General features: G+C 37.4%; 1 protein-coding gene across 1 annotated transcript; it reads left to right on the forward strand.

Annotated features, from left to right (window-relative positions):
* The first annotated feature begins 6,200 nt into the window (after window positions 1-6,200).
* On the forward strand, window positions 6,201-9,985 carry LOC118433441. The gene is made up of 2 exons (XM_035845371.1): window positions 6,201-8,818; window positions 8,909-9,985. The coding sequence occupies exon 1, from the start codon at window positions 6,211-6,213 to the stop codon at window positions 7,372-7,374; it is 1,164 nt and encodes a 387-aa protein (XP_035701264.1). The 5' UTR covers window positions 6,201-6,210; the 3' UTR covers window positions 7,375-8,818; window positions 8,909-9,985.
* The last annotated feature ends 3,183 nt before the right edge of the window (window positions 9,986-13,168 follow it).

The following is a 13,168-nucleotide window of genomic DNA, read 5'->3' on the forward strand; positions in this document are numbered from 1 at the left end:
TTTCATTATGCAATTTCCTTATCAAGTTGACTAAGGTTGACCATTTTATTCCATGATGAAGAGACTTCAATTTCGCGGAGTCGCAGAAATCTGCATAACTGTAGTCTTGATCAATTGCTTCTTTAAGCAAGTCTGATATGCACTGTCTTTGTTTCCATTCCAGAGCTATTGAACAGAATTTAAATGCTGTAAACGAAATATAGCAAAGGGGTGAAGCAACATGGTCACACGATTTCAAAAATTAGGATCACGATGGCGAAAACCGCATGTCGAAATTCGAATTAGTTCTAAAGTTATCGTGGATACAGATGGACCGACAGACGGACGGACAGACAGACAATACATATCCATAAGAAATTTCGCTTCGCTTCACCCCTTAATAAAGCTACATTATAGTTCTATACTTTGTATATGCCAGTAATTACACTCTAAATAAAGTTGAGTAAAATTTGCGATGACACAATTGATTGTGCAAAATTTACTCAACAAAGATAAAATTTACTCAAGGTTGTGCGAAATTTCTACAACGTTGGATAAATTTTAACTTTCATTTGGTAAATTATACACAACCAGTTGTGTCATCGCAAATTTTACTCAACCTTGAGTAAATTTTGATCAAATTTATTTAGCGTGTACTCACCATTGCATTTAGGAGACAATTTTTCCCATCCAATTGTTGTTTCGGAAATTCCTGTTAATGTTCCAAATACATAAATATCATTTGGAATAAAATATACATGCATTAAAATTCTTACCAGTGCCTTTAATTTCTGCTTTTATATCGGAAGTTTGATGGTCTGTGGAAATAGGTTCGGAATCTGTAATAATAATTCGGCGTTATTAAACTCCTAAACATTTAAAAAATATTTGGTGTTATGTACATATGTACATATTAGTGGTATTCACAGTAACCGATTATAATCATCAGGACGATTATAATCACAATCGATTATAATCGTATACCGTGAACGTGAACGCACCTGATTGTTGTTGTTTTTTGATTATTTTGCCTAAAATATCCAGCAGGATTCATTAAATAGTATCATAGCAACGGCTACTTTTTCGGACGTTTTAAAAAAATTGCATTTGGATCAAGAACTATAATCCCAACAATAGTCCTGGGAGAGGATTATGTTTTGACGATTATAATCACATAATGATTATAATCCCAATAATCGGTTACTGTGAATACCACTATTATGTAATCCATACAGTATGTCAAATTATTGTTAGGGCGACTCAAACCACTTTTTCCTGGTGACTGATATACATAAATAAATTCTGAACAGAATCACTTAATACTTGTGGTGTAGCTTCGATTAGATTATCCTTAAGGGGCATACGGGTCAAATGTCAATTTGTTTATCTGAATCTCCCAATTTGTAACCCCAGCAAATTTTTGTTAAATTTGTATCTATTTATTTCTATTTTTATGTATAAAATTGGGGCAACTCATGCTGTGTATATTAAATTGCGGAATACAACCATGCTATTTTCTTGCCGATTTTTGGAATTTCCCCCATGAATGCAACGGATAAAAAATTGTGACCTTTGACCCGCATGGAAATTCTTGACAACCCAATCGATGTTGCACTTAAGAACAACAACTTGCACCTGCACATATGGGTGGTACTAAATTTCAGATTTCTGTGTTGCACTCTGTAACAAACCAGCGCTTTAAGTTGGCTCAACAATAATTTGACATACTGTATGAATTACATAATACGGTGTGGATGCGCCGTGACTAAATTTATCATTCATTTTTACAATTACTGGATTAAGATAATTAAATATGCAATAATTCCACGAGCAAGTAAAGTTAGATTTGCGGAAATATGTACATGTCTTACCGCTGTGGTCAGATAATTCAGGGGACTGAATTTTGCTAACAGATATGGGAGCAGAGCTGGAATCCTGGTGAATATTTTCTATCATAAAAAGTTGTGGGTTTTAAAATAAACGATTTTCATTAAATATAGGATAATTTTAGGAAATTACCTTCTATTATTTTTATAGATGGATTGGCCGAAATAATGTCGCCCAACTCATTCTTGTCAAGGGATGTTGAAGCAGGAACCCCCATCCTCCTTGTGTGGATTTGTCAGACTTACCATCTTTGGGGAAATTGGACTGGAAGTGTCCGTTTTGTACAAAAGATTGTAAGTATATGTATTTAGCAACCTCGTATTTAGAAATTGTAAAATAATAAATAATAACTAATGGCAAACATTACTCAAACATTAGATTACAAAAGTTCTTCAGAAGAATTGGGACAGCCCCGTAAACCTGTCACACAAACTACACGGTCATCATTTGACGGTACGTACATATCTCCAGAAATATATTAAATGGGAATGAATCAAATTAAATTACGCAATTCCCAATATTTATCTAAATGAGAGTGACGATACATATTTTAGAAACTAAACTAGATTGTATAAAAGCTTTACATTTTTTTCTACTGATGTAATTCTTCTAAATGTTTAGAATTTTAATATCCAAATTGTTAGTATTAACTTGTAAGACTCGGCTGGGTAGAAAATTCAAAATTAGTGTGCATTATGCTGCTTAAAATTTGATGTCATTTTGCTTACATGCAAGGATAATCTCTTCGTCGGTTTTGATTTTTTCAAAATTAATTGGTTACTACGAGTCATAGAGTGGCCGTGGAACTGTAGACAATGTCCCCATCATTGGCCCATAGTATACAATGCTAATGTCGCCAGATATCCCCACTGCTTCCGTGGCCGATGTCATCAGTTCCAAAGATTGGCAGAGGCAAATGCCTTTTTTATTTTCTCAGAACCGAGTTTAAAATTGGTGCTAGCAGTCAGCAATTCAAAACCAATCAATGTTGTCATTAAGTTCTAGACTCATTGGTTATTTTCATATTTTTTATATCTTTCATCATTTTAGATATCGTGCTTGATACCGAGCTTGCGATAGACGCCACCGGCACAGATTTTGATAATACCGATCGAGACAATAACGGTAAGTACAACTTGTCTATTGCAAATCGAATAGCATGCAGCTTCATTGTACTCTAAATAAAAATAAATACAATTTACTCAAGGTTGAGTAGAAAAGAGGACGACACAAGCAAAAGGTAAAATTTACCATTGACCCACCGTTGTTCAAAATGTATCCACCTGGTAGACAAATTTTACACAACTTTGGATAAATGTTACCATTTGGTTGTGTCGTCCTCTTTTTCACTCAACTTGAGTAAAGTGCATTTATTTTTATTTAGAGTGTAGCGTTGATTTCAACGCTGATTTTGACTTTGTATTTTGAAATAACAGAAAAATAGTTTTAAAATTAGGACCACAAGCGTACACATACGTGTAGGTACTTATACGCATATGAAGATATACGTATGTATGTATGTTTGATGGTACATATAATAATATGTATGTGTTATGTTCCCAAAAATGCAGATTAAAAAGCACTGCAAATATTAGAAAAACTCACTTATGCATATGTAGGTACATGAAAATGTGGATGAGTTGTTAGTCATGCCTTTGTGTGAAATTAACGAATAAGCAACAATTTTGGAATAATGACGCCTGAGCGACACAGTTTTGCTAGCAATACTCCTCAGCTCTTCATGGAAATACTTTAATGTACATACATATGTAAGTATGTATCACATTAATCCTACCCGTATTGATCAAGCATCCCTGGTTGAACGCCACAGCAATGTGTAAAAACCTTTACTCAAAGCTTCTGGTTGTTAACTTCTGGTACATCTTTTTTATTTTGTTTTCTCCAAATTTCAAACAATTGGCGAAAATCCCGCTCCATTTTTCAATTTTATTTAAAATTTTTGTATTTTTTAGTACGTTACAATTTTTAAAATCGTTAAAAATTATTTTTTGAATAATAAAGTTTAAATATGAATCCTTATAACAAATCATACTCCTCATGCAAAGATTTTTATAATCATGCAAACTGGGTTGGAATTATGAATAGTTCTTTTCAGATTTTCAAAATTAATATTTTTAAATTGTGCAATGAATTTATTATATTGGAATATATTGTACAAAATTAGTTGGAGTCTTGATGCATACATGCAATACATAGTTTGTGGGTCGCAAGTATAGAACCTGTAGGTATTTCCCCATATACTTGAAGCAATTCGAAGTAATCAAAACTTTCCGGAAAGTTCAAGCTGCATCGTGCACCCGCTTGTTCAATTTCCAAATTTTTAAAGTGGGCCCTGAAACTGACCCCAAAGTATTCCGTGTCTTGAAAGAAGCGGTTTTCCATTCTAGAATCCCATATACATAATGTATAAACTAGGCCTTGGATGAAATAATTACTGTTTTTCAGACCACAGTGTCCAAAGTAATGAATTAAGTTAAAAAAAACAGCCAAGAAATTTGATAGTGCAACAACCGCCAAATGCATGCAGCCGAGAAGTAAGTTAACCACGATCAAGAAAAATTTTTCAATACAAAATCAACTTACTTCAAATATTCAGGGACATGTAGTTCGCCTAGAAAATTAAAATTAGTTCGAGGTTCTATATTTGCGCCCCACTCTTTGTAGGCTGCTTTTTATCACAAGTACAGTTGACTGCGCTCCATCGTCCACGGTTTTTTCTATTTTAATTGTGAATGATGATTCTGAGTATGTCCAGTGCAGTTGCGTAGATGTGCGGAACATTAAAATGGCGGACAAATTGTTTTAACGCCGCGGGAGTTGGAACCCCTGTCAGGCATTTATTTTTATTAATTTTTACCATCTTTGTAAGTGTGGAGGGTTCGGAGACCACCATCCCTTTGAACTACATACGATGACCAGGTGACCGTATGAACGATATGAAAAGTGCGAAAATTTCTCACTTTTCATTCCGCATGCACGGACACCGGTTCATCGTAGGTAAATGGGACGGTGGTTTCTAAACCCTCTGCCTTAACAATTCAATAAAAATGCAAAACAGCAAATGCACAGACTGGGGCTTGATGTCAGTGAATTCGACTTTACAAGATGTCGAAACGGTTTAGATGAATTGCGCTACCAACCCAAATATTAGACCACCAATGCAAACAAGTCACTATTGGCTGAAAAATTAGGTTCTACGTCGAAACTTAGAACGAGTGATCCCTTTGATATTTTTTTTTAAATAGGAACGGCATCCATCCAAAATCTTTTATGGGTTTCACCAGGGTGCATAAACATTTTGTTGCCCGTGGTTTCTCCTAACTTAGTGATGCAAGGATGAATTTTTTCAAAAAAATTAAAAGTTCGGGAATTGCATGCAATTTTACCAGAGCAACCAACAAAATTCATGGCAAAATTGCATGCAATTCCCGAACTCTTATTTTTTTGGAAAAAAATCATCCCTGCATCACCCCCTTCCGAGAAATCACGGACAAAAAAAATGTTTATGCACCCTGGGGTCTCACCTATGCAAAAATGTAGACTTAAGATATAACGCACATTTGAGAGACTTGCTATGATCTTTATACCGCCACTAATTTCAAATTTGCACTTAATTACCCAGGGTGGCCAGACGATGAAGATTTGCAAAATGCTTCAAACATGATACCTGAAGAAGGGACACAATTCTTCACCATCGACGACATCATCGCTATAGAAGATCTTCCAGAATCTATAAAGGATTACGTTAGACCAAACACTCTAACGATTAAAATTCCTTTCCCTGAATTTGTCCCAATTTGGGACTTTAAGTTAAAACGTCATTTGAAAAAATCCAACTACGGAAAAGTTATTGACACTAAGCTGCAGTCGATGGATTTTCCGTGTTCGTTCAATGTCAAGACAACGTATCCCCTCAGCCCAAAGACTCAAAAAACAAAAGGCAACATTTCAAGCATTTTCGGGTACTGCAAGCACGCAAGACACGAACAGTTAAAACTTACTGATCCCTGTAAAACTACCTTCAGTTGCAAAATCAAAAACCATCCGGCCTTGCACCAAGATTCAACCGACGACACTGGACACAGACAAGCCACCGAGGTGGATGAACACGAGGAAGATGTCATAATCGAATGTGAACTGGAGGGGGAGTTTGTTTTGTTTCAAACACACAGCACGTGTAGACCTGCTAAAGCCGACCAACGTGATAAATTGAAAGAAGAACTCAAGACTTCAAGAAGCCTGAAGGTGCACATTCAGCACCATAGCGACATTCCAGCGCTTAGGCGGGTACACAACAATTTTACGGTATCAAGCGCTGAAGTGATGCGCAAAATACGATCTGAAGCCCTTTCCGATGGGTCAACAAGGTCGTTGGGATTTATCAACGCAATGTTACACGTTGCAGATAAACTGAATTCGGATCCCGAATTTCAAGACAGCACGAAGGGGCTAAGTGGATATATTCGGCACCAAAGTGCCTTTATCCCACATTACGTCGTAATGTTTTCTCCAATACAACTTAGATTTGCTTCTTTGTGCGACGAATTGTACCTTGACGCTACAGGAAGCGTCGTTCCTCCTACAGTGCTGGCAACCCTAAAACGGGTGCTTCTACATGTTGCAGTTGCCAGAGACTCCCAAATACAAGTCCAGACACCCGTTCCAGTATTGGAAATGTTGAGCACTGTAGGAACCGTGTCCTTCATAACTACAGCCATCATGGACTTTGTTTCCAAAGTCCGCAAGTGTAAATCTGGATGGACCCCACGGCTCGTGGTAACGGACTTTTGTCTCGCTTACTTGCACTCCGCATGTTTAGCGATTTTGGGTGAAAGCCTGGACACCTATATCAATAGGAAGTTTTCTCTGCTTACTAGCAAGCCGCTAGCAGATAAATCGACGATTTTGTTTGTGTGCTCGGGGCATTTTATGCGCGCAAATTCCAAATATCTACGCAAACATGCTCCCCCACAGTGCGTCTTCCCGGCGCTGCATGCGTTTGCACGACTAATCGAAACTCGCACCCCTGAGGAACTCGACAAGAACGTCGAGATCATAGTTCAGTTGTTTGGCAACCTACAACTAGAAGAGCACTTGGTATCCAGCTTCAAGGATTCGTTGATCGATGGAAACTCATTACCAGAGGACGTTGAGGAATGTTTGGCGATGCAGATGGACGACATCTTTGAGGGAATCGAACCAACGGAAAATCCAAAGCTGGAGAGAGAAAAGTCACATTTTTATTCATATTTCTGCAAGAAGTTAAGCAAGGTCCAAAAGGGTACGCCAGAAAAAGAACAATGCAATCCTATGTATAGTGAAGTGTGCCTGACAACCTTTCAACGTTGGATGACCTACTTGCCGCTGTGGAGTAAAATAACTTACTTTGAAAATGGACCAGCTCCCGCAAAGACAATCACCACAGGGGTGGTGGAAAAGAGTTTCGACAATTTCAAGAATTCCTTCCACACTTCAAAAACATTTTAGCCTGATTTAATACTGAAGCACTCCCAAGTTTCAGTTGGACTTGTAACTGAGGCGGAAATCACAGGAAGGAAGCCAATCCGGAAAAAGAAGCAACAAAAACCACCAAAGATTGGGTCCGAGGAAAGCTCTCATCAAAAGATTCCATTGGCCAAGTCCCTCCGCAAGCCTATGAAGTCTAAAGCTCAATTAGGAAACATTAGAAAACCACAGTTCGTGACAGCGACTTGGGGAAAAAAGTCGCAAAGAAAGCAAGACATAACAAAAACGTATCTTCCAAAGCTGAAAATGATGGCACAAGCTAAAGCTTGCGCCGATGCTGGTTTGGGTGCCACTCCAAAATCAAGTAAACCGCTTTCGATCCCAAGAGTGTTAAGCTTAAGCCCGTCAACTAATTCACCAGCTGGAAGGAGAATAAACACACAAACTTTACAAGAAACGGAAAGAATTGAACCCATCGAAAGGACCGAGATATAGGAAGTTGAGGAAGACGAAGAATTTGAAAAAGCACTAAAAGAGGCAAGATGTGAATTCAACATCAATGAACACATTTGGTGGACTTCTACAGCCCCAATTCAAAGTTTATTTGCAACTCCACTTGGCGGATTTGGCAGTGAACATGATCTGCTCTCCTTAGCGCCGGACTCATTTGTAAATGATGCGGTGGTCAACGCAGTTGGAGCATCCATCTTACAAGAATTTTTGCCACCATCTAAGTCGGGTCAAATGAAATTTATTTTTAGCAATTTCATGGAGCAAGACCGCAAGTCAGGAATATTCACCGCACGGCAAGACTTTCTTCCGGAACCTGCAACATTCGATATCAAAGGAGGAACCTTACTACTAATCAGCTTTGTGCAAAAGCACTGCTTCGTAACGCGTATAGATTTTCCAGCAAAGGAAATTGTATATTACGACTCACTTCCCGGGCATATTAAACCACACCAGAGACAAGTTTATTTGGAAACTGTAGCAACTGCCATTAACCATCATTTTGGACTATCTGTTAATTGGACGAAGAGACCAAGCGTTTGCCCTGTACAAGAAGGATGCGAATGTGCACTAATGTGCTTGTTGTTTCTCAAGGAAATTGTCACACCACTAGCAACATTTGATGGTATTGGTGCAAAAGAATGCCTAGAATACAGGATTTCGTCAACTTCTAAATTGTTGCACACCACCGAAGTTGGGAAGAAATTCTTACAAGATTGCCAAAGAGAGGGTCATGGAGTTATGGATAGATTGCTTCATAGAAAAAGGGAAAGGAATCGACAACTCATAATCGAGTCAAAGATTGAGACATTGGCACGGTTAAGAGTTAATTACTTCACATCCTCCGGCTCAAATCCTGATGGAGCAGACGAAATCATCGATCTAATACTGGAAATACATTCGGACATACAATCGGGGTCTAAGAATTTTTTGGGTAACAACAACTGAAAACCAAGTAAGAATGAATATAACTCTATGAATTATTACAGATAAACTAATTCAATGTCTTGGTAAAATATATTAATTTTTCAACTTTTGCCCTTAGATACTGCCGCTTGATTTACGAAAGCCCTGTTCGACAAACATTTTCACCATGAATTTTAGAATTCCAAATTTATCATTTTAACCTGTCACTGAACTCAATGTGAACACGGATACAAGATTTATTGGTGGCGTATTTACCCAGTGGGCGATAAGAACCATCTAAGAAGACACCTCGGCGAAGGTATTTCTTTTATTTTTCCCAAATTACAATTTTTTACGTCTGAACCTTCTCGTAACTACACCTTTGGGTTATTTCTCGATAGAAGAATTGGTTCCCATATTTACATAATGAATGCAGTAACAGGTTAAAATGATAAATTTGGAATTCCAATATTCTATTTATTGTTCATCGTTTTATAACCCAACAACGTTACCATACTCCATCAACCAATTGAATCAAAAAGTGGTTTTATTCCGTCCTTTAGTTAACTTAGTGTTACAATCTATCCCTCAGGATAGATTCTTAATTCTTGAAACGTTAGGTCCAAGCATAATGAAACCATGTGTATACATATGTACATATAAATCCGTACATTTATACCGATTTGTATTTCATGATAAATAACATGTGTAACTTACTTTAGGTAACTATGATCAAATTTAACATACATACATTTTACATACAATTAGAGAAGATAAACACTTACATTCGTATTGTATAATTCAAATTAACATGAAAAAGTCGATGATGATGAGAATTTTATATAGGTATGTAGGTATGTAAATGTTTTTAAAAGAGAAAGTGATGCAACTTCGAGTTTTAAACTAAATCAAGAATAATTTATTGTACTGCTCGGCAGCAAATTCTCCACTACAAATATACCACATTAGCTTCTTTCACATATATTATTACACAGCCTTATAATATGGGTGTGTATGTATTTTTAATTTATGCATTTCGACCTTTTCATAATAATATCATTGTTTATATTAAGGAAACGACTCTTTTTAAGGCTAGGGAATTTGAGTGTCCGACTCTTTTGTAGTCAGCTTTTCTGATGTGTTATGTATGTGATATGATTATGTATTTGCAATATTGAAATTACAGAAGTTCACTGTCTCTTGAATAATTCATATAATCGTGGCAATAAATGAACAAATGTATTTATTAACCAAAGAGACGACGCCAAAATATGTATATGTATACAATTTATCAGTTGGAAAATTTTCATGAGTTATTGGTACGAGTTCTTTAATTTATTTCAGTTATATGCTAGCAATGCAGGCGTTTTACATAAAAAAGTCGGAATTAATGGGGACAAATTTTATTCTGTTCATCACAAAAAATAAGCAAACTAGTACTTTTTTTTCGTTTTCCGAAATTCTATGATTAAAACTACAGGCATCAATCTTTAGGGTTTTCCAAGCTACATAAAACAATTAGTTTGCAAGATTAATTAAGTATTAATACAAAAATACAAAAACCTTTTCATCAGAGCAGTTGTCACTAAACTTGAATTTCATAATGTTTTGCAAGCGTTTAAGCCCATCATAAAACCAAGCTCCTGTACACATAACTTTTAAAATCTATCGCAATCGGATTTTTAATAAGTATATCATACTAATTTATTTGAATGATTTACTTCCTACGTTCTTAAAAATCCCGTGTTGATCGTCACCGCTCCCTTAGCCACTTCACCAAATAGTGATAATTTTTCATGCATGGAGATAAACCTTGCCCTCATGGCGACAAATTTTCACTGATAATTTTAATACACTTTGGTGATAAGCATTATTCGCTCTGTACACCCAAACATGTAATGAGCATACCCCGGACAAATATTTTTTTATCCTACCCTACTCGTGTTGAGCTCAACATGAGTAGGGTAGGATAAAAAAATATTTTTCCGGGGTATGGTAATGAGGGTTAAAATTATGCACTTGATTGCAACTCTCCTGGTTTTTCTTAGTGAGGCAAATACCAAGCAACTAAAAAATTACTAAGTATGCATTTGACCCACCCCAAAAAAGTGACCATCTGCGATATCTCAGTCGTTTCTCAACCGATTTTGATGAAATTTTGCACCGGTCATTGTTACATAATCTAGAAAAGGGATCTGATCCGACTAAGCGATTCTGTGATTTTGACCGGAGTTATGGGCAAAAATGTGGCCTTAAAAACACATTTGTAATTATTGCTAATTACTGGCAAACTTTATCAACAGTTTGATACCCACGAATTGTAGAGCAGTTTATCCCGAAAATTTTAAGTATAAATATATCAAAATCCGCTAAGAATTGGCTTAGTTATTCCAATTTGAAGTTCAGAAATTAAAAGTAAGATATTAAAGAAATCGTCATTGACAACGACGCAAGACTAACAACACAAGAATTAGAAAACACTCCCACAAAATAACCATTCAAATTGTAAATGCAACAGTATTGCTAAACTGCGTTACATGGTCATTGTCTTACTCCTTTACACCTGGGATTTTGGATTTACGAAGTTTAGCCCGTCGTCAGCATGCGACTATTTCCTCCACCTCACCTTGGGTTTTCTGGGCCTTAGTCCGTCAGGTTTCGGCCTTTATGGGCTTTGGTCCGTTAGTCCTTGGCGCGGTGGAGCAAACGACAAAAGGCAGTTGCAAGCAGTGGCCACGGAAGTTGTGGCGGCAGATGACGGGGACATCGAACAACCGAGGGAAGGTCCATCTGTCCACACCCTTCCACGGCCACTCGTGGAGAGAAGAAGGAGATAAAAATGAGTAGAGCTAGATAAGATGACAAAATGAGTGACTAGCCTCCGTCCCCATACTTCCGCTGCCACTGGTTGTAACCAAATCGTAATTTGAATGACATCATTATAAGAAACAGTAGCAAATCAAAGACTTACTGTTTGCTTATGCTACCGCCCCGCCCGTTTTTCGTTACTTTTGCAACTTTTACTCCCACCACTCCATCACTCTTTACTTAGGCGACCCGCACTACCCACCATTCTTTATTTGTGCAACAAGCACTACCCGCCACTCTTTACTTGTGCAACAAGCACTACCCGACACTCTTGATTTGTGCAAGCACTACCCGCCACTCTTTACTTGTGCAACAAGCACTACCCGACACTCTTGATTTGTGCAAGCACTACCCGCCACTCTTTACTTGTGCAACAAGCACTACCCGACACTCTTGATTTGTGTAACCAGCATTACCCCCCACTCTTTACTTAGGCGACCCGCACTACCCGCTATTCTTTATTTGTGCAACAAGCACTACCCGCCACTCTTTACTTGTGCAACAAGCACTGCCCGCCACTCTTTACTTGTGCAACAAGCACTACCCGCCACTCTTTAATTAAAAAAACAGCTCCACCCGCCAGTCTATACCTATGCAACCGCCCAACTTTTACCGTCGCATGCTGACGATTGCAATTCATATACATATACCAGCATAAGAAATGGCGTTCAACATTCCGTATCACATACTCTGCAATGCCGTTGGAGGTGATCTGCGAGGTGAAAATTATTGCGAAGCAAAATCGGTGTATGGAATCAAATTAGGAGAAGAAAATACATTCCACGCACGAAAATTCTTGAAAGAAGTCATATCATTTTGTATCGAAGTAAGTAAAGAAAAATATACAAACAAAATTCAAGTGATGAAATTAAAACTGATCTCATTTTCGAAATAGGAAGTTAACTGTACCGAGTCCACGTGTTTGTCACCGTTGACACCATTCATTGGACTGCGAGACTCGGAGATCATTTCAGTACTTGAGGATGAATTAAAACAAAAGCCAACTAATTATGTAGTACCGGATCCTAATTCTTTCTACTGAAATATTGTAACAAAACTCGGATTGCAAAACACTCGAGCAAACCGAGAATATCTACGTGAATTTGTGAAGACGTCATATCTGGTACAAAAATTTAATATTATAAAAACAAAACAAGTATTATTCTAAAGATTTGGTTATTGTGAAACTTCTACAGGAATTTCTTCAAAGAAAAACACATCAAGAAATCCTGACATCATTTAGCTTGTCTGATAACCACAACGTACATGCTAAACATGGAACCTCACTATATGGGGACGTGGCTTTGAGATTAAACCTTCCTAACATCGATGTAGTTCGCTTCAGCCTGTCCAGGTGGAGTAAACATTTTTTATTTTGTGGGGACGACTGGGAATGAAAGAAAGGGAAGACGAAAAGAGCCCATTACAAGACGCCCTCCACGTAAACGACCCCACCTTGACATCGAAGATATCCCTTCCTCATCAATGCTGCAATTTTGTACAATAGAATTCCATACAGCAGTTCATCAGT

Source organism: Folsomia candida, unplaced genomic scaffold (genome assembly GCF_002217175.1).
Source record: "Folsomia candida strain VU population unplaced genomic scaffold, ASM221717v1 Fcan01_Sc052, whole genome shotgun sequence".
Lineage (NCBI taxonomy): Eukaryota > Metazoa > Arthropoda > Collembola > Entomobryomorpha > Isotomidae > Folsomia > Folsomia candida.